The 20401-nt window shown below is 44.2% G+C and overlaps 10 protein-coding genes across 10 annotated transcripts; 4 read left to right on the top strand and 6 right to left on the bottom strand.

Annotated features, from left to right (window-relative positions):
* Positions 1-271: 271 nt before the first annotated feature.
* Positions 272-1488, top strand: V865_003129 (uncharacterized protein; the record flags this gene model as incomplete). The annotated part of the gene is made up of 10 exons (XM_066226928.1): positions 272-333; positions 423-453; positions 514-534; positions 607-623; positions 682-740; positions 811-865; positions 920-951; positions 1011-1226; positions 1320-1390; positions 1456-1488. The coding sequence occupies 10 exons, from the start codon at positions 272-274 to the stop codon at positions 1486-1488; spliced, it is 597 nt and encodes a 198-aa protein (XP_066083025.1).
* Positions 1489-2605: 1117 nt separating this feature from the next.
* Positions 2606-5286, top strand: V865_003128 (uncharacterized protein; the record flags this gene model as incomplete). The annotated part of the gene is made up of 8 exons (XM_066226927.1): positions 2606-3680; positions 3754-3796; positions 3871-3954; positions 4018-4399; positions 4485-4560; positions 4631-4753; positions 4832-4993; positions 5069-5286. 8 exons carry the CDS (start codon positions 2606-2608, stop codon positions 5284-5286), a joined length of 2163 nt encoding a protein of 720 aa, XP_066083024.1.
* Positions 5287-5761: 475 nt separating this feature from the next.
* Positions 5762-7698, top strand: V865_003127 (uncharacterized protein; the record flags this gene model as incomplete). The annotated part of the gene is made up of 6 exons (XM_066226926.1): positions 5762-6142; positions 6309-6656; positions 6727-6865; positions 6955-7023; positions 7150-7532; positions 7636-7698. 6 exons carry the CDS (start codon positions 5762-5764, stop codon positions 7696-7698), a joined length of 1383 nt encoding a protein of 460 aa, XP_066083023.1.
* Positions 7699-7891: 193 nt separating this feature from the next.
* V865_003126 (uncharacterized protein) lies at positions 7892-9655 on the bottom strand (the record flags this gene model as incomplete). Its single annotated transcript, XM_066226925.1, has 1 exon — positions 7892-9655. One exon carries the CDS (start codon positions 9653-9655, stop codon positions 7892-7894), a length of 1764 nt encoding a protein of 587 aa, XP_066083022.1.
* Positions 9656-10377: 722 nt separating this feature from the next.
* V865_003125 (uncharacterized protein) lies at positions 10378-11294 on the bottom strand (the record flags this gene model as incomplete). Its single annotated transcript, XM_066226924.1, has 4 exons — positions 10378-10574; positions 10696-10909; positions 11032-11085; positions 11175-11294. 4 exons carry the CDS (start codon positions 11292-11294, stop codon positions 10378-10380), a joined length of 585 nt encoding a protein of 194 aa, XP_066083021.1.
* A 354-nt stretch (positions 11295-11648) lies between these two features.
* V865_003124 (uncharacterized protein) lies at positions 11649-14771 on the top strand (the record flags this gene model as incomplete). The annotated part of the gene is made up of 20 exons (XM_066226923.1): positions 11649-11778; positions 11844-11866; positions 11925-11942; positions 12005-12093; positions 12154-12324; positions 12465-12572; positions 12632-12669; positions 12728-12743; positions 12797-12877; positions 12993-13096; positions 13154-13205; positions 13269-13310; positions 13365-13439; positions 13495-13537; positions 13595-13831; positions 13888-13934; positions 13993-14327; positions 14384-14405; positions 14479-14564; positions 14641-14771. 20 exons carry the CDS (start codon positions 11649-11651, stop codon positions 14769-14771), a joined length of 1848 nt encoding a protein of 615 aa, XP_066083020.1.
* Positions 14772-15098: 327 nt separating this feature from the next.
* V865_003123 (uncharacterized protein) lies at positions 15099-16426 on the bottom strand (the record flags this gene model as incomplete). The annotated part of the gene is made up of 8 exons (XM_066226922.1): positions 15099-15247; positions 15329-15362; positions 15464-15497; positions 15590-15653; positions 15807-15878; positions 15954-15972; positions 16037-16212; positions 16291-16426. 8 exons carry the CDS (start codon positions 16424-16426, stop codon positions 15099-15101), a joined length of 684 nt encoding a protein of 227 aa, XP_066083019.1.
* Positions 16427-16826: 400 nt separating this feature from the next.
* V865_003122 (uncharacterized protein) lies at positions 16827-18089 on the bottom strand (the record flags this gene model as incomplete). Its single annotated transcript, XM_066226921.1, has 2 exons — positions 16827-17495; positions 17565-18089. The coding sequence occupies 2 exons, from the start codon at positions 18087-18089 to the stop codon at positions 16827-16829; spliced, it is 1194 nt and encodes a 397-aa protein (XP_066083018.1).
* A 644-nt stretch (positions 18090-18733) lies between these two features.
* V865_003121 (uncharacterized protein) lies at positions 18734-19555 on the bottom strand (the record flags this gene model as incomplete). Its single annotated transcript, XM_066226920.1, has 1 exon — positions 18734-19555. The coding sequence occupies one exon, from the start codon at positions 19553-19555 to the stop codon at positions 18734-18736; it is 822 nt and encodes a 273-aa protein (XP_066083017.1).
* A 31-nt stretch (positions 19556-19586) lies between these two features.
* Positions 19587-20021, bottom strand: V865_003120 (uncharacterized protein; the record flags this gene model as incomplete). Its single annotated transcript, XM_066226919.1, has 1 exon — positions 19587-20021. The coding sequence occupies one exon, from the start codon at positions 20019-20021 to the stop codon at positions 19587-19589; it is 435 nt and encodes a 144-aa protein (XP_066083016.1).
* Between the last annotated feature and the right edge of the window lie 380 nt (positions 20022-20401).

Raw genomic sequence — 20401 nt, 5'->3', positions numbered from 1 at the left:
TCTCCTCTTTTTGCTAGCCATTCACATCCTCATCAATCAGCTAACTCTCTTTCAATCCACATTGGACCTTATCAGACTCGAAGGAACCCTCAAGGACCCACATACAAGATGACTGTAAGCTATGATGTCCATTCTTGAACCGCGAGAATGGAAAGCTGATATACCGCATCACCTCGCAGCTGTACTATTCCCGTGCGTATCTATACGTTAATTGACAGTACTGTTCATGCGGATACTGAAAAGAGCTGCTATAGTCTGCTTTGGCCTGCTCATGTCTGAGCTCGCCTTATTCTCTACCATGGTCTGTCCCATGCCATTCACACTTAGAAAGAGGTGAGCTATACTCATATACGAACAAAGTGATGAAAGACTATTATGGATTCAGTCAAGACATCATGCTGAGCATCGATAATGCTCTATAGGATGTTCCACTTCCTCAGTGAAAATCCAGTCGTACGTCTGCTTCTCATTTGTCTATCACAACTGTATCACGCTGATGACCTTCATACATAGGTTGCCAAAGTTCAGTACGGAGTAAGTTCACTTGAGAGCTATATATCTTTCTGTTTAATCTTACATGCTACTGACTTGAAATGCCCTCAACAGCTGAAAATAACGTTTATGTAAGCTGAAGTGAAGGTCTTGATATCCAGGATATGAGCTGATGAATATGCATGGTAGATTTGTGGCGGTATTATTTGTAGACGCTGTTCAAAGAATGGTTAGAATCGCTCAAGAAGGTGAATCATCGGTTTGTCGGTACTGCGCGGTATCATCCAGACACATGCTGACAATTGCAAATCTTCGCAGGAGCTGCCGCCAAGGCCAAACCTGATATGGTAGATGCCAGGACTGAGACAAACTAGTAAGTCACGACTATTCCCCCATCAAGCCCCTAATCTGACACTGAATATCACAGCGCCGCCAGACGATTTTACGCTCAACGAAACTGTCAGTCCCATCCATTCCTTGATATCTTTCTGTCATTGTATGCTGATAAAATTATTCAGTATACCTCACCGGTGCCACCTTGTTCCTTTCCCTTCTCCTCGCTAGAGTATTCTACATCGTCCTTGATTTCATTCACGTCCAAGAGAACTACACCGCCCTCCAAACCAAGGTCGCTAAGCAAAGTGGTGCTTCAGGCGAGAACGAGGAACTGCGAAAGCAGATCAAAGAACTTGAGGCTCAGTTGAAACTTAGTCAAGGCAAAGACCGAGATTTTGGTGAGTACAAAATTTTCCCCCGAAGTCTCCAGCAGGAAGGAATTTAACTCTTCTTTGGAAGGAGGGGTAGATGCTGATGTGGTTTTGACATAGAAACCCTCAAGAAACAAGCTAACCAACAAAATGCCGAATACAATCGATTGGCTGATGAGCACAACAAAGCTGTGAGTTTGTCGTTTGATTCGTCGTCTCTTGTTACACAACACTGACGCTTGATTATCTCCTGTAGACCGGTTCGGTATCAAGCAAGAAGGCCGACTAAATTGGTCCGTCCGTCCTGTCAGACCGATTGAGTGAAGGTGTAGATGGGGTGTAGAAGGATGATTGAATGTTAGAGGAAGGAAGGACGTTCGAATACATTTTATGATAATTATAAACGAAGTCTTTGAATAGATAACGAATCGACGTGACTGAGAGGAAGTACTGTAATGAAAGATTGATAAAGAAATATCCAAGATACACGTGTCTCCTCGAGATCTTTGAGCATATGCAGCTCATGCAGATCTTTCAGCATGAACTAACTGCATGAGCTGCATGTTGAGACGCACGAGCAACGACATGATGCAGATCATTTGCTCACACGTGTTCAAGCATGTTGGAGTTGTCATCGCAGACGACTGAAGCAGAAGAGGTTAGTCGATCTATCGTTGCGCCACATGAAAGGGTTATGTATCCGTGAATTACGTGACCCTACTGACCGTTTTAGACGAAACAGGTAAAAACTCGATATGTTGTCTCAGGAAGCCGATTGGAGCTTTTTCGCTTTCCCTCGTGCATGCCAGTCTAGAGGAACTGAGGTCTAAACAGAACGGTAGCCGACAGAGGAAGGGCAAGGAGGGTGACTGACTACTACAGGGTCAGAATCGATGAACGGGTCGGGTGACATGCAAAGGGAATGAATGAACTCAGCGGTTAGTCAAGTCACGCTCCCCTTCTTCCTCTCTCCGTAAACCAGCCTTTTTCTCCTGTGAACCTAAACACTGCGAAGGATCGACCAATTACATGAAATGAAGTGATGAGAGGACCCGGTTCTCATGATCGTCGGTTCAAGGATCATGCAATAGTTCACGTATCCTGAGCGCTATGGATACATACATGAGATAAGTTATTGTTATTTACGTGAGGTAAATCCATCCCATCCCACCATATCTTTGCTTTTCTTTGAATGTTAAAACCCACTTAAACTACACTCTCTCTTTCTCTTTTCCCATCACTCATCTTGTCTGTCTTTGTTTATAAGATTCATATTCCGGGTGTTGGTCGTCTTGAGCTAAAACTTTCTTTTTGCCGACCTATCTCTAAACCTTACTTGTTTCACCAATCCGATTTTAATTGATAGAGGGGGGCATCATTCAAATAGTCCCTCTATCTATTTCAAGATGTCAGGATCTTTCCCTTCTTCGTCTTCTCAACCAGAACAAGGATCATCGCCTCGATCATCAAACAATCCAAAATCACCTAGTACCGGCCATTCAGTCCAGACTAATATCAATCAAGATCAGCCACCTTTACCACCCTACACTCGAACCTCGGTTGGTGAATATTCTCCCACGTCTGCTCCAGCAAGTAAGATGAGTTCAAGTAATTCAACCCCACCTGATTTGGGATCAGGCTCAGGCTCAGCTTCGGGATCGGGATCATCATCAATCAATAACGAAGAAGAGCAATTAGAATTGGCTAGATCGACTGCAAGTAGATTGGGATTACCTCTACAACGACCTAGTCTAGGTTCTACTCCATCTACGGAACCACTCATCGCACCTGGTGATATTTCACCTTCCACCACACCCGTCAACAACCCTTTCTCTATTCATACCAATACCAATACCCAAGGACAAAGACTCAGCGTAGGTGGTGGTGGTTCAGCCAATCCGTTCGGTGGATCATCAGCTTCTTCAAAATCGTCCATCTCAATACCTTCGCCTACTGCACCTAAAATAAGAATCAACGATATGCCCAATTCTCCCCCTTCTGAAGATGTCTCTCAGGCTCCTACTCCTCCCGCTGTACCCGACTCAGCAGCCCCAAGCTCGACATCATCCCACGGGTTCAGCTCGCCATTCTCTAAACCTTCTGCATTGAGAAGTTCGATCAATTCCATACCCGCTTCACCAACCAACAAGAGAGCATCTAATGGATCGACCGTCTCTGCCGCTGGAGGAGTCTTAACTGCTTCAGGTGTAGAAGTCAATCAAGGTAAAAATAATATCGCTGCGAGAAGAGCATTGAGGATGAAACAAGCTCAATCAACCGATTCAAAAGGTGCTAATGGTAGATATTCCAATTATACTCAACCTAACAAGAATGCCGCATTGAACAGAAAAGCATTCCAATCGACTAGGTTGAAAGGTGAAATCTATAAACCTTGGTTGGAACAAAGAGATCCAGCGTTAAGATGGGCTAGATGGATTACTATTGGAAGTATCGTTTTGGGTTTCGCTATTGCCGCTGTTAGTGAGTATCGACGATTTCATCTCTACGTGATCGTTGGTATGATATGGTGCTGATGAGAGCGTTATCCGTATAGTCTGTTGGGATGGATATAGGTCTGTACCTAAACTTGGGAAAGTGTGAGTTGACAAATTCAAACGTATGGGAAGGAAAAGAGGTCAGTGGCTAATTGGGATTTGTTTGGTTATTGTAGATGTAATCTCATCAATGAAGATTTCTCGAGTGGCAGTATCGATTCTAGTATCTTCCAACATGAAGTTCGATTAGACGGATACGGGTGAGCTTCGCAATGCCATCTACTGTCCATTTAGATCAATAACTAAAATCTGCCTGGATGTAGTTACGGTTCATTCCAATGGACTACCAACGACGCCAAAAACTCCTACGTCAAAGATGGTGTTTTATACATCGTACCAACTCTCACATCGGACGATATCGGTGTGGACGCAATTACAAATGGATATACAGTCAATCTTACAGCAGACGGAACATGTACTTCGACCAATGTATCTAATTGTGTGGCGGTGTCCAACTCCTCCCAATTGACTGTCATCAACCCCGTCAAAACTGCTCGATTGATCACCAAGAACTCTCACTCGATCAAATATGGTAAAGTCGAAGTGAAAGCAAAATTCCCTACTGGTGATTGGTTGTGGCCTAGAATCTCAATGTTACCTGTTAATAACACTTATGGAGCATGGCCTAGATCAGGTCAGATTAATGTGAGTTTCTTCAATGCCTGATCAAACCCGCCGCGAGTGATGATACGGAGTGCAGTGGACCGAAGCTGATGCAGGTTGGTTGTAGATCCTTAATGGAAAAGGTAATAATGCTTCTTACGATAACAGAGGTGTAGATTATGCTCAATCCGACTTACATTGGGGTGAGTGTCATTGTTTAAGACAAGATGGGTGACTGTAGACTGATCTTGGTGAAAATGAATATTTTGACAGGTCCCACGGTCGATCTCGATAGACAATATTTGACTTGGGGATACAGAGAACAACGACGAACTTACTATTCACAAAAATACCATACCTTCGGCTTAGAATGGAATGATCAATTCATGTGGACCTGTAAGTTAACATGGTCTCACATTGATTGTCTACCTGCGGAAGAAAATGACACTGACACTTTGAACGATTTTGTTGTAGATATTGATTCTCGTGTTTCTCAGGTTATCTCTTACAGATTTAACAAAGAATCATTCTGGTCAAGAGGAAAGTTCCCTACTACATATACGAACAATACCGAGGTAATCAAATTGATTAACCCATGGTTGGCTTCTTCCGAAAATGTTGCTCCGTTCGATCAACGTGAGTCCCGAATTTTTCCTTTCCTCCTCTTTTCCCCAGCAGAATTTGCTGATTGATCGATTGATTTTGTCGTAGCATTTTACCTCATGATTGATCTCGCCGTTGGATCTCAAGACGGTTGGTTCCCAGATGGTACAGGTGGTAAACCATGGATTGATCAATCCGGATCTGCAATGTCTGATTTCTGGGCAGCTAAATCGAAATGGTGGGATTCATCTTGGACGGCTAAAGATGCTACGGCTGAGGATAGGGCTTTTGCCATTGAGAGTGTAAAGATGTGGGAGAAATGTTAGGCGCGGTTGCTTGTAAGTTAGGGTATAGGAAGGGAGAAAAGGGGGTTTAGGACATTTTATAGATCGTCAAGGGAAGTAGGAGCGGATGGTTCATACTTTACATATATGAGTACATACAGTTCAGTAACTTTAATCAGGATTCGCTTTTCGTTTTCATGTATCTTCGGTATTGATAAGGCTATGCATGCATCTCAGCATTTCAAGATTTGTTGTGAGAGCGGATGAGGCTCTCTGCCACTTCATGGGCGGTTGTTTACGAGTCCGGTTAAGAAGACGCTGCTTGACCGAGGATGACTTGTCAATACACGGCGTCAACCCTTCATCTCCTTTCGTCTTCAAGAACAAGTCTTGATATATAGGTACGCATAAGACCTCAAGACCAGATACCTGAGCAGCGATCTGTCTGAACTGTTGTCACTCATTATCCTATCACGTTATTCGTTCGAGGTAGAAGTCCTGCTACACACTCAACAACATGCCATCTGGACCGTCGAATCAAGAATCCGAACCACTGTTACCTCTCCATCAACCTGCTACTACCAGTAGTACACCTTCTCGATCTCGCTTGTCCGCTCGAAGATTCAACCCACCTTCTGCGAACTCTACAAGCAGAGATAAAGGCAAGGGCAAAGCGAGGGCTTTGAGCGATCTCGAAGCTGGTAGGACCTCTCCAGGAGATGACACAAGTGATTTACATTCGCCCAACGCCAAACGCAAAGGTAAAGCCAAAGCTAAGGAGGATAGAAGAGGTAGGAATGTGACGATTATCTTTAGTAATGAGTCGGAGATAACGGGGCATGGGAATTTGGAGTGTTGGGTGGAAGATGGAGAGAATGTGGGGAGTCTGAAAGAGCAGGTGAGTGTGAGAGTTTGTTTGATAGGTGGTGCTTGTGCATCGCATAGCTTGGAATGGGGACATACTGTGGAATATGAAGGTGAAAGGGATAGAAGTATTGTCAGATATCAGATGAAATCAACTAGATAGCGCATTCTGAAGCTGATTTTCATAAACTCGGCAACAGATCAAAACCCTTCGTCCGTCTTTACAATCCCATAACCTTCGATTAATCCATTCCGGCCGATTATTGACAGATGGAATACTCTTATTGCCTTGGCTGAGATCGTTAGAAGAGAGAGTGAAAAGACAAGCTGCAGGTGTAGGTGGGGATGTTGAGAATGTACTGAAGGAAGTTGGATTGACCGAAGATCGGAGTGAATCCTCCTCATCTGATGGCGATGATGATGAGGACGACGAAGATGGAGGCAAAAGAAGAAAAAAGGCTGATGAGAAGGTCGTTAACGAGAAAGTATGGCTGCACTGTATTGTTGGTGGAAAGGAGGAGAAAACAAGCACGAATGAAGAAGAGGAGGTGAGTGTATACATCTCGTCAATCGTATACAGCATACCATCAGGCTAAATATGAATTGAATCTTGGTCAGCCAAGTGCTCCGCGCAGAAGAGGATTTGACGTTCTTCTGGATGCTGGACTTTCAGCGGATGAGGTCGCTGCGATGAGAAGGCAGTTCTACGAGAGTAGAGGGGAAGAAGTGCCGGAAGGTATGGAGGACGGTGATATCAGTGAGTATTGTGGCTTTTTATTGTGGATCATGATCAATTTACCTTGATATACTTGAGTCATGCCTCTTACTGATGTGTGAATCATCTAGACGATGAGCACGCTCGAGCATTGGAAGAACAGTGGATAGAAGGTGATATGACTGCTGAGACAGCTACCAGTGAGTTCGACGTTCATTCACCAATCGTCTTCATTCTTTAGTGGATCTTGGCATACTGCCCACTCCATAGGAGGCAGTATGTGGAAGCGACATTGATGTAGCTGACACTCTTTATCCTATCCCCAGCTACGACCGAAGGATTATACTCCTCGATTCTACACGGTTTATTGACAGGCTTCCTATTCCCTATAACACCATGGTTCTTCTTCCGCGAACCACCGCTGCCCAATTTTTTCGATGCTGATGCAGAAGCTATCAACCTTTCTCGAATCGATCAAACGGCCAACAGGCGTACCTCAGCGGCCAGTACAAGTAACGTCAATCCAATTGACAATACGCATGTTAGTAATAATGGCGAATCTTCTGAACCCATCACAACCACAAATGCATCGACGTCAACCGGTACGGACGGAATGGCTTCAGCACAAGATCGATTCATACGCGCTGGTGGGATTGGAATGGGTCTAGGAGAAATCGTGGCGAGTCAAGTATTTGGGAAGAGGATGCAGGTGAGTTTCATAACGCTCTTTTGTCACCACATTCTCCCATATACCTTTCTTTCTTCCTTCCATGGGCGATGATTACAGCTGATATACTATTATTGTTTGTCAGATGGGCATCCTGCTAGGTACAATCCTTAACATAGCTTTTGGCGCTTTGAGATTCCTCAACTAGAATCGAGTACTGCCCGCAATGGAAAGTGATCCGTGTCTGGAGAAACGAACGATCTTCCTGTATCATACTGTGAATACTGAAAATATGATATACTACACAATTGTCCTCTTGAATGCGCTGATCAAGTGCGGGACGACCATCCCCTGACTTACCGATTGATCCGATCAATCTAAGTCATCCAAGCGCCAGATGATCAATTCTGCGCTGGTTTTACTGCTCCTTTCAATCTTAGCTTATTATCCCTGGCTATCATCCTACGGTATCCTCGCCAAGCCCTCCTTGCTTTCTTTTTGGTCTTTACCATCTCGTCTTGTACATGAGTATAGGGGCGTGGCTCATCGTCATCATAGAAATCACCTTGATCAGAAGATGATCCATCGGAGTAATCAGTGCCGTGCTCAGCTTGCCCCTGAGCTTGAGGGTGAGAGCCATCTTCGTCGTGCTCTCCTTCTGAGTTCTCGACCTGATCACAAGCATTTGATATTGATCTAACGTGATTCTCGTCATCTGGATCAACAATCCCGAAAGACCGCAAATGATATGGTATCGGTGTGTTCCATTTCCTTCTTGAGGGATCCTGCACATTCCTATGTGGGTCAAATCGGTTCGATCTATCTCGCTTGTAAGGTTCGCTTGCACGTACGATCTCTCGAGTAGATGTCTTGCCCCATCGAGAAGTATTGAAATCTTGGTGAGTATCTTGAACGTCGATTCTTATACCTTTATTTCCATTGCTTAATCTCATCTTGTTCAAAAGTTCTTTCTTCCGATCTTGGTAATCTTTCAGGTTAGCCCATGAAACCGAGAATTGAGGTATGATCTCGTTTTTGGGATTATCAATCATCCCAACCCCCGCTTGACTACTCATACAATGTTTCCCTTTATCTGCATTAGGTTTTTCGTCGTCCGTATAATCGTTTGGAGTACCATACAAGGGAGTAGTGCCGTAGTCTCCAAATTGATCAATATATTTATTCAAATATTCATCTTGTTCTTGCTCACTGAGATTCGAAATGGAGGAAATCATCTTAGCGGTTTTCCAAGTAGCTCTAGCCAATTCCAAATACACATCTCCGGATCTGGAGATATACGGTTGGGAATCTTTCAAGGTTCTCATTATACATTGTTGGTGTTTTGGACATAGTCCACCATAACTTGCTGGATCGGTGTATATACCGTGCATTCCCGGTCTGATAATATATTCGACGTGAGAATCGTACTGGGAAAAATGGTTAACACGGATGAACGGGTCTAGCAGGGTACGTAAGTAAAATTTAGATGGATCGATCCATCCTTCCCCCTCTTCCTTTTTCTTTTTCTGTGTGTGAGGTGATAGTTGGTTTCGTTGCAAGAAACTATGTTGAATCTTCGTGCCAGGAAATAAATTACAATTCTCATTGTTTGTGAAATTCGTTTTAGGATTCGGTTCTTCAAATTCACTTAACTTCAATAACAATTCCCTTGAACCTTTCTGGGTTGTATACTCCTCAGAGATCGTACATCTTTTTAAACCAGCTTCGATATCTTTCTCTTTCAACAGTATGAGATTGGTATTCATTGAGTTACTGGTTTTTTCGTATCGCTGACTCCAGGCATCTGGCAAGCATGCTGTGTCTTCGTAGAATAGATGTGCCTCGATCCTTGAATACGGAAGATTATCGAATACCCCCTCGGAGGGGTCAAGGCTACCTTCGTCTAGGCGTTTGTGACAGTGTTTCTGAACCCACTTCTCATGTTCACTAGAAACTGCGGCGGTGCGGCTGATATCGATACCCTTGGTGCTGTAATTGTCTGGGAAAATATCATCTTGACGAGCAGCGGGGTTGTTGGATGAGTGTTGTCTATGGCTAGTATCATCGTTCGACGATGCTGAACAGTCACATGAGTGGCCTATTCCAGCAGAAGATCCAGCTGAGGATACGTCAAGCGCACGGGCAGAACGAATAGGGATAGACATGGTTATCGAAATGAACGGCGGTTCAGAGTATGTATGACAGAACTTACAATCGGGTAAGGATACACGTATAGTTGTACCTATACCGTCGAATCTCGGTACAGCCCATGGAAAGTGAGAAGCTACCAGACAGGACAAGAGCTTCAGAAGACTTCCGTCAACGACCTCCTTTGTCAGCACTGTCAGTTCTGACTAGTGGCTAATACTCATAGACTTTGATGATTCATAAAAGATACCTGCTAACGCCAATGATGATGGCCCTTTGTTAGATATCCCTTCTGCTACGACACCAAGAACCTCATATGTTGCGGTCCGGGATTATCGGATCGGTATAGCACCCAAAATGATAAACGATCCTCCTCGGAATAGTGCCACCAATTGTGGTGATATCTATATGCATTTAGTTTACTCAATCCATATTGCGATGTAACCAACATGGTGTGATCAGCATGGGATCAATTACTTTGGTCCAGATGAGAACGACCGAAATAAGGTGATATCAGGATAAGGACGATAGAAACCTGAATAGACTGCATATACTCGTATATATAGCTATATTGACTTATACCTCCCCAATTTGCCGAATTCATTCAGATCTATTCAAGATAGAGATATTCGCCTGGTGGCCGATGACACTAGCTAGACAACCTAAAGGCAAAATAGATATCTCTGTTTAGGGCGCCGAACAGAGCCAGCTGTTCAGTACACGGTTAAGCTAGACGAGATTAAGCAATGGTAGAGTAGCCATTCCTGCCAGGAGCAGGTACCGGTGGTTGATTACCGTTATTGGCATTATCATCGTCGTCACCACCTAATCTGAATCCACCAGAGGAAGGGAAATTGCCCGGTTGTTGTTGCTGTTGTTGTTGGCCCTGAGGCTGTGCGGAGGTGAACCCGCCGGGCATCGAAGGGACGGTCCAATCTGAATGAATCAAGAAGTTAGCGCAGTGAATGCGATATCTCGATAACGAATATTCTGGTCAGACCGCAAAAAGGCAGTGTCGATGCCCACAGGGATGACAGGGACTGGAAACATGACTCACTCCCTCCTCCAGGTAAATTGACCCCCTGAGGCATCCTCCAGCTTCCAAACGACAGATCACTACCTCTTTCTCTGAGTTGCGCTAAGCAGCTGAAGAACAATGGAATCTTGATGAGGAACAATAAGATTGAGAATAATAGGATGAAGAATGAGTATCGGTGGAATAGGAGGGAGTAGAGGTCGAATATCCCCGTGAAGAGGACAAGTGATAGGAACTGTGAATCAAAGATGCATTGTCAGTCTGAGATCAGATGGGTCCTATAGAACGCTAAGACAGTGGTATGATTCATGGCTGGTCGCCTTGTATTATGTGAACAAGGGGTATATTCACACTTACCTGTCTGAATGGCACCGTCGTACTGTGCATCTCATGCGCGACTATCCCGAAAAGCTGTCATATTGCATAGTCATCAGCCCATGTTCCATGATCACTCCGAGATACGGAACTAGCTAGCTGATGTACAGAGAGGACACACCTACCATCAAAGGGAAGTTGTATCCGAACCCCGTCGTACTGCTTGCAGTGACCAGGGCGAGGGAAGCAGCGGTGGTTAACAAGGACAGTGCGTCCTGTGAAGCGAGTCTGTCTTGTAATGACATTTTCTTGGTCTATTTCTCGGGCTGATTTAACGTATGGCAGTTTCCTAGGTCGAGTTTGGGTGCTACTATCACTGATACAGCTCATAAGAAGAGCAGGACAAGCAAAGAGGGGGAGGGATGCAATGGGAATGGGAACGTGTTCATCTCTTTCCCCAGCTGATCCGCCGGAAAGAGACCATACTTGAACGGCGATCGCCGATGATGATCCGATGACACCGAATGGGTACCGCAAATCCGTGTCCGGATTGAGTTAAGATAACAAAAGCAAGCAACCACAATTCAAATTGAATCTGCACATCTACATCAAGAACACAAAGAGTTAGAGACGAATATTATAGGAACTCACCGGGGATCATGAGGCATTTCGCTTTTCTCTCCCTTCTCATCGGAGTATCAGCTTCTCAACATAGCTTGAAACTGCCGGTACCGACCAGGCAATTGGAATGGAAAGATGTCAATTTCCTCAGTACCTCAGATATCCATGGTGAGTTGGATGTCGGTGTATCCTACGAAATATGTTACAGACAGCTAATGATGAATGCACAACAGGATGGCTGCTGGGTCACCAACATGTGAGCTCAGTGTCTTTGAACTGCACACATCGTACTTCAGCTGATCTTCCCGTCGTAGGCGACATGGCCGGAGCCCGTAAGTTCAGTGAAGTTCAGTACTAAGATCAAAGAATGGTAAAGCTGACTCTTTCCATGCAGAACTATTCAGGCGATTACGGATCCTTAGCATCATTCGCGACCCATATGAGACGCATAGCGCATGACAAGGGAGTTGATTTGCTTTTAGTGTGAGTCCAGTCCACATTCCTATTTCGGATAAATCGCTCATTCTATTGCGAGCGGTTCAGCGATGCCGGAGATCATCACGATGGATCAGGACTCGTCTCATCCTCGTCGGACGCTGCTGGCAAGGCAGAAGATATTTTCTCGATGCTGCCTTACGATGTCATCACTATTGGTAACCACGAGCTCTATCACTACGAAGATGCATTGGAAGAGTACAAGAACAAGGGAAGATGGTTAGTTGAGTACCTGAAAGGTCATCCTCCAGATGCCTCTCACCACTACCATCACGTCATGCTCTTTCATCTTGTACCCAGGCAGTGTTGCGGGCGGCCATCTGATCGTACGAGACACAGCTGATTTCCATGGTCTACAGGAATGGCAGATACGTAACATCAAACGTAAATATCACAATTCGATCTGAAGATGGATCGTTTCAGTCGGTACCTTTGGGAGAACAGTATCTCAAGTTTGACACGGAGCAGTAAGCTAAATATGATGACGGTGATGCCGATGACCACTAAGCTGATCAATCGATAATAGAGGTAGAAAAGTCACTGCCTTTGGTATCATATTCAACTGTGAGGTGCTGTATACCTGTTTGTATTGTATAATGAAGCTGATCAATGAGATCTGTAGTCCAAGCTCATGCTAAGTAAGCTTCTTATTGATTCCTGCTCGAGACTTTTAGCTTACCTTCGATTCTAGAGGCATATCAGTACAGAAACCCTCTAAATTAGCTAAAGAACCTTGGTTCTTGGAGGCGATAAAGGACAAACCTGATTACTTGTACGTGTCGAATTATTCTCGTCTTGAATTTACCGTCTTTGATTTTCTCGTCTTCACTGAGATCCGAAGAATTGCTTACGAGTGAAATTTGAATGTCAATGATCCTCTCAAATAGCGTCTTAGCTGGACATATGCCTGCAAGAGGTGAGACTGCAGAGTTCAGGCCAATATTCGATGCTATACGGGAGGTACATCCAAAAGTACCTATATATATCTTCGGTGAGCTGCCTTGGCAGAAATGTTGCATGAAATCCAGCTTATACCCAGATTAAATAGGCGGACACACTCATGTCCGAGACTGCGTTCAGTACGATGACAGATCTATCGGGTAAGCTGGCTTTTCCTTCTTTGTTATAAGAGTTTAGCTGACCATTGTCGCCATGATGAGCAGAGTTGTACCGGGAAGATATCTAGAAACGGTTGCTTTCACCTCGTGAGCTTTCTTGACGAGGACAAACGAACTACAAGCTGATTGTGAGCGTGTCAGGTCTTCTCTACCCCAGGACAACGATGATGGACCTCTGGATGTAGCTCGAAGGTATATCGACGGTAACCCGGTCAGGTAAGCGGTTATCAAAGTTTCATCGGCTTGGCCTCCGCTCACTCAATAATGATAGCTACAAATGGCACACAAACACCTCAGATGAGGATTTCGACCTCGTAAGTTCTCCTACAATCATGCATTCTTGTTTTCCTCTAACGATTTTCGCTGTCTAGCCCCCAATTGGGAGGAACATATCCCTGGCCCTTCTTCGACTAGCATCCGATCTCAATATTTCCACGCCATTGGGTATCGCTCCACATGACTATTTCCTGGAAAGACACCAGTACGGACATCCAAGATCAGTCCTCACCGTGTTCTCAGATCAAGTATTGCCTCGTACTATTATTGACAAGGAGAGAAACGAAACAAGGGTGATCATCGGAAATGCTGGTAGTCTACGGTTTGACCTGGTAAGCCAAAGCAGGGATATTTCTCCTTACGGACTAGAGCTAACGGATAAGGACAGTTCCAGGGGAGGTTTGACAGGAACGATGAATTGACGGTCTCACCATTGTAAGTCGGCTTGCGCACTATTATTGGACCATCGACCTTTGCTGATAGGATTGAGCAGTACAAGTAGTTTCCTCTACGTTGAACTACCAGCTGGACTAGCTAGAAACATAACCGAACAGATGAACAAATCGGGAGCATCCAAATTATTACCTTCCGAGCCCACGACCAAACTGGAAGAAGAAGATAGGGTTCGAAGGATATACAATGAATGGATGTCTGAACAATGGGAAGATTATCTGGTACAAGGTGGAGATGATCATTTATATGACCAGGTGGAAAGTCAGAAGATATTTCAGAATGACGAAAGTGATATACCGAAGAAACCTAGAACGATGGGATTCGTCACCAAGGATACTTGTCCAGGTAAAGGAGATGATATCAAACATTATCCTGGTGAGCTGAATGGTCGCATGACTATGATTTTGAGCTAACCATACTGTATGATATAGTTCCCCATGTTGGTAATCAACCGTAAGTCAAGCCTTCTAATCAGCTTATTAAGATTGACTGTAAGGAAGCTGATATCTCTATCATCTCACCGCAGTGACTTCGTTCAAACTCCTTTCCCTGATGTCAACAATGATGAGATTATAGATGTGGTATCCATGGATTTTGCTCTGGATGATTTTTGTGAGTCCACTTCCACCATCAATTAGGAGTTTTCATTGAATTAGGGTAGTGTTGATGTCATTTTCATGATACTTAGTGGCCGCTGTCAATATTCTAGACCCAACTATTGACCTAAAAGAAGGGCATATGAAACCTTATGCAGAAGGATTGGAGATCAATGTGGTGTTTGGGATGTACGCTAAGGAGATGTGGCAAGATGGACTTTGACGACTGGATCGTCGAAGCAGTATATAACTAGTGGACGGATAGATGGTGTGGATAATCTAGATTTTGCATTGCATTGCGTTGTGTTGCATCGCATAGTGTCTGTGAATAATGATGATAATTATCTTTTGTTGTATATACTTGTTTGTGTCTATATGTTGAACAATCTGCATGAACACTCGTGATGCCATTCTTGGGTCTTCCGCCCCACTTCTAAAGCTCATGTACCCTGCACTTCCATCTCTAGCTTTATTTTGGTATTCGTCATTCCCCTAGTTTGGTCGACGCTCTACCGATTTCCCATTCTGCACGTCATACGATGATTCATTCTCACTGCTGATCTCCCTTCTCCTTCTCTTGTGCCTTTGCTCTCTCGCCTATGAGTTTTGCACTGACGTTCCTCACGTTCTGAGCAGCTCGTTCGATACCGCCCGATTGGGCTTTCTTGTATAACGTGAGGGAAGGTTCTAATTGACCGGCTATTCAATCACAACAAGATTATCAGCGATCTGTCCAGTCATCTCCGATGGAGGGAGGTTGATGTAAGGATATGGACTTGCTGGATTCTAATACGGCTGCTAGGTTGAAAGCGATCTATGTCAAAATCAATCACATTAATGGTCATCAGCTGTCGTGAGACTACAATCGGATCAATTTGACAAGGCATGAATAGGTATGAGAAGGTGAAGACATACCTCTGGGTCTTCAGGTGACAGCTCCAGGGCAGAACTATCAGAATGGAGATTAGCTACCGAGCATCATTATCTGCTTTTGCAGTCTGTCGGTTTTAAAGATTATTTGTGATGGAAGCTTGAACTCACGTCAAATGTTTTATAGCTAAAGCTGGTTTTGGTGGGTTATCCAGTACGTATGCCGAAGCTAGATCTGACGAGAAGACAAAGAATGATAATCAGCTTCCCGAGCTATCGCAGCTGTGAGGGATCCTTCTTGGGGTCATAGTAGAGAACATGATATTTCCGGAATTGAAATGACGAGTTTCGCGGTTGAAGGAGACAGAGGGTAAAAATTGACACTCACTCGTATGTGCGTCCGCTGAAGGTTGAAGTTCAATTGATTTACCCCATGCTTCAACAGCTGCAACTTTATTCTCTGTACACAAGCATCACGAGATCAGCACATATTGGACTCTTTTTCTCCTTCTTGGGCTTGGTGAACACAACTCACGGAGATGGTATTCGCAATTCTACAAGTAATAAGAAGAACCATCAGTCTGTTTACTAGAGTAAATACAAGATTATGGTACTTACACCAAGATTATGCCATCCTTCACTTGTCTCCTTTGCTTCTACACTCTCCCTGTACAGTTTGGCAGCTTTAGACAAATCACCATCTTCCAACGCCCTCGTTCCAGCTTCCAACAGATCTAGGGCTTTGGTAAAGGTGGGATCGACGGTCGTAGCTTCTCCGGAGGACGTTGCGTAACCTACAGATCGAAAGAATGAGAGATGGATCAGCGGTGGGTTCCTCTTCCATAGAGGCTAAAATGAAAGGTTGGACAGACCTCTCCTAGATATTATGGATGCAGATGCAGCAACGATATTCCTTCGTCTGGATACTGAAGCTGCTATACGTAGGTTTCTGGCTGGGAGCGCAGTAGCTCGAGCTACTACCATCAATCCTCGTGTGAGTGAAGCCATGTTATCTGTTCGCTGATTGAGGGATGTACTTTTTTATGTACTAAACCGAGTGTGAGCAGACAGAGAGGATGGGAAGGTGAGATGAGATGTTATGAAGAGAAGATGAAGATTTCATTCGAAAGTGGAGGTTGAATGTCGAACAACCTCTGAACCTATATAGCCTCACACATTGTACGGTACCTTTCTATGAGTATTTATAGCTCATTCTTTGCGTTGTAGTACTGAGAAGCCCAGCACTGACATCCACAGGTGTAGCAACACTGCGTAGAAGGACGACTTTTCATCAATCAGAATACCATCAAGGAAAGGTAACTAAATACTAACAATCGCAGTACCTGAGAAAACATATCAAAATACACTGGACTGACAGTGAGTATCGGTCCTCGATCTGACCCAGCACTCATCGACTTGGTGTCTTACTGATTGTCTCCTTAAGGATATCCTCGCAGAGTAATAAGTAAACATCCTTCTTCGCTCCTGATTGTCCCCTCTTGTACAACTCCGAGGCACGGTCCGCAATATCAAACGAAAGACCTTCCTCGAACCTGTACGTAAACTCACTTTTGATCGCTTCGATAGATCTCAGATGATGCTGGATACTCTGCGGATTGAGTGGTAAAGGTACTTGATGAGGTTCTGGTAAATCTGCCCATCGGATTTTGGGCTCATTCTCACCGTTGTCATCGGGATCGAGGCCAAATGATAACGTTTGACCCTGTTGAGTTGTCATACCATTCAAACTGGTCAGCCTACTCAATATACTGACCAAATCTTGCCTATGATAATCCGCCGGCAGGGGTCCACTGTTACTTCGGAATTGGAAGTGTGGACTAGTCGTTGATGACATCTCTTGGTAAGGGACATTAACGTTTCTCTCAAACTCCCTGATACGAGAAGCAGTCTCGAAAGCACCTTTTATAATTTGACTGAACACTTCCTGATCATCCTTGGTCAACACTCTTTCGTTGGGTCTCTCACCATATATATCTCTAGTTGACCTGAATCGGAACGAGAGATCTGAGATACGATCTTGGTTGATTTGGTCTTCGGTCTCAGAAGGGAAATTGAACTATATCGAATGACTCGCAACAGGAATTTCTCTCAACTTCGATACGCATTCCAACAGAGTATCTTGTACCAAGCTCGCTGCAACTCCCATATCTCTTCTTTCATCCTCGGTGACAACCAATGCCGAAGTGGGAGAGATACTAAGGTTTTTTAGATCGGTATAGTTAAATCTGGGCTTTTGGTTCGAAGACATTTCTGTTCGTCTTGAGATAGCTTTGGACCAATTGATCCCATCAACATACGCAAGGGGTCTACAAATTTCGACATCACCTCCTTCTTGGGCCTTTAGATGAGTTATACTCATATCGATGATAGATTGGACATCTCCTTCCCATTTGCCCCTTAAATGGTATTTCTCTTCTTCCATTAATGCTGATAGATCGTAATAGCCGGTCCATAGAGCTGACCTCGCATGAGCAGCCAGGTCAATAGCTGTACCGACAGTGTTCATAAATCGCTCTCGAGACTGTTCAGGCCACTTGGAAGTCTTACGGGACCGGTTCTTGGGTCGGGCCACTTGGACGGTATTGCTGAAGTCGATCTTATCCGGAGTGATATCAAGAGAGGGTATGGACTGGATGATACCTTGTAACATCTTGTTTTGCCTTTCGCGAGAAAGTCTCGTGAGTGATTCCAAACGAAAAGTCTTTCGTAGTGAGAGTGAATTTGGATAACTCACTGGAAATGCTTATAAGCTACCATCGGACGTCAAATACGCAAAATGCTCAGTATTCTACTGATCGAGTAAAACTGAGCACCTCCCTCTCCAATTCCTGAGTGTGGCTTACTATGTGAAAAAGGACAGTCTCATCAAAGGATAGGCATGCTTTGCTTCGATATAGCAAAGGAGCAATCACTCACCCGCCCCATGCTGTCGTACTTTCGGAAGTTTCCCGACCTTCCAAATACCATTGTTGACTTTTTCCATAGGGGCCAAGACACAAAGGGCATCCAGAGTGGCCCCCATATTGCTGTGGTCAGTCCACACCTCGGGATGTGGGTCTATACACTACAATGGTGAGGGTCATACATCCAGTTCCGAGGACAAGATGTGACCATTCGAGACAGATCATCGAAAAGAGAACTCTCATCTCGCAAGAATCTGACACCTGTGTCCGAGCGATTAGTATAACAATATCTACGATCCAGTACGTAGGCTATGTATCGACCGATGATGGTTGATCATGGAGGATGCTACTTCATAGAAATATGCGTATATACATCCTTATCCTCAGCTTCTCATAGACCCTTGGACTTTGCAATGTCCTCAATGATTTCTTCACAGAGAATGAAATGGGCATAACGATCTACATCATCATCATGCTCTCCATAATAATCCAACACATATTGAGGAATCGAGGTATATTCGCCTTTGCTTATTTCTCTAATGAGATTCGCTTTGAATAACCTACTTTTATCGACTATGCTCTTGAGTTCTCCAATATCCATCGATTGGGGTACAGCTGACGAAGTTGCTAGCCCATTCCATCTTCTCTTATAGCCCTTATCTTCATCCCCATTTTCAGTGGAAGTTTCTTTCACACCGGAGTATAACAATAAATCGCTTGGTTTAGTCAATTCACCATGATACGATGTGACAGTCATCCTCTTTAGGATACTCTCTAAATCACTCTTTCGATAATTCTTTCCTTCCTCTCCATTTTGATAGTTCCTCAAGATAGAGGCGGTCTCAAATGCACCTTTCAACGCTTGGCTGATGAGCGATGCATCTTCTTCGAGGTTGATATCATTCTCTAAATAAGTGCCTTCACCGTATTTACCAAGTATATTAAGAAATTGAAAACTCATAGACTCGATATCTACGATATTATCGTCATTGCCGCTCGAAATAGGCGGTATAATTGCAGATAAGGAATAAGTCGGAACGGCGATGGTTGCAAATGTGGGAACAGTAGCGAACAAAGTATTTTGAGCAAGCTGAGCGTGAAGTTCAACAGAGTCTTCAATAGTGCTCGAAGTCGAGCCTTGTCCGCGTTTCCCATTATCGTTGACGTCATTTCCCGAGGATTGCGACCTTCTGATTAAATCATTGTAGATCATCTTCAATTGGAAATCTTGATATTTCTTCTCATCATTCGAATCCAGTCTGGAAATCCCGCTTCAAAGCCCTATCCCAATTCAATCTTGACCCAATCCTCTCCTCCTCCGGTAAAGCTCTTTCAACCCTTATGTTATTTTGGCTCTGTAGATGATCAATACCAGCTCGGACAATCGAATCGACATCGTAAGTCCAAGAACGATTCAACGCTTCTTCGTTCCAACCAATTTCTGCAAATTCCGGGAGAGTACTCTCACGACTGAATTGGGACAATCGACTGTTACCTGCGATCTCAAGCGCTTCCTGTAAACTGTCGAGGAACTTCTCGCGATTGCTCGTACCCCATTGTGATCTAGTGCTAGACCGTCCCCGAGTGGGTTTAGCTAAACGGGTGTCTACGGATAGAGCGATCGTATCGTCTTCGGAGACCGTACAGGTTGGTGTGATCTTGATTACTCCCTCGATCATTATTATACGTAAAATACGGTTGATTCAGTATAATTTCTTGGTAAGTTAGGAAGGTTGGTTCGAATGATATATCAGTATAATGGTTAGTAGTATATATATACCGGTGTCATCTTATGGGAAGAGGCAACTGTTTGTGCATTATTCGACGAGCTTGGGACAGTGCTGAAAGGAAATAATGGGGTGAGGAATGGTTTCAAGTCTTATAAAGGAAGGGAATCGCGAAATTCGCAGTTCCACGATCGAGTATGGACCAGACGTTTCAACGCCTTATTTGATAGTCTGTAGTCTGTAGTCTGATGATTCTCGAGAAGTCATCGTGTTAGTAGTTGATCGCGATGACCTTTGAATACGCTTCGCCGATGTCATCGGAAGGGTGATTC

This window comes from Kwoniella europaea, chromosome 1 (assembly GCF_036810445.1).
Source record: "Kwoniella europaea PYCC6329 chromosome 1, complete sequence".
Classification (NCBI taxonomy): Eukaryota; Fungi; Basidiomycota; class Tremellomycetes; order Tremellales; family Cryptococcaceae; genus Kwoniella; species Kwoniella europaea.
The sequence above is the reverse complement of the archived record's forward strand: the minus strand, read 5'-3'. Positions and strand labels throughout refer to the sequence as shown.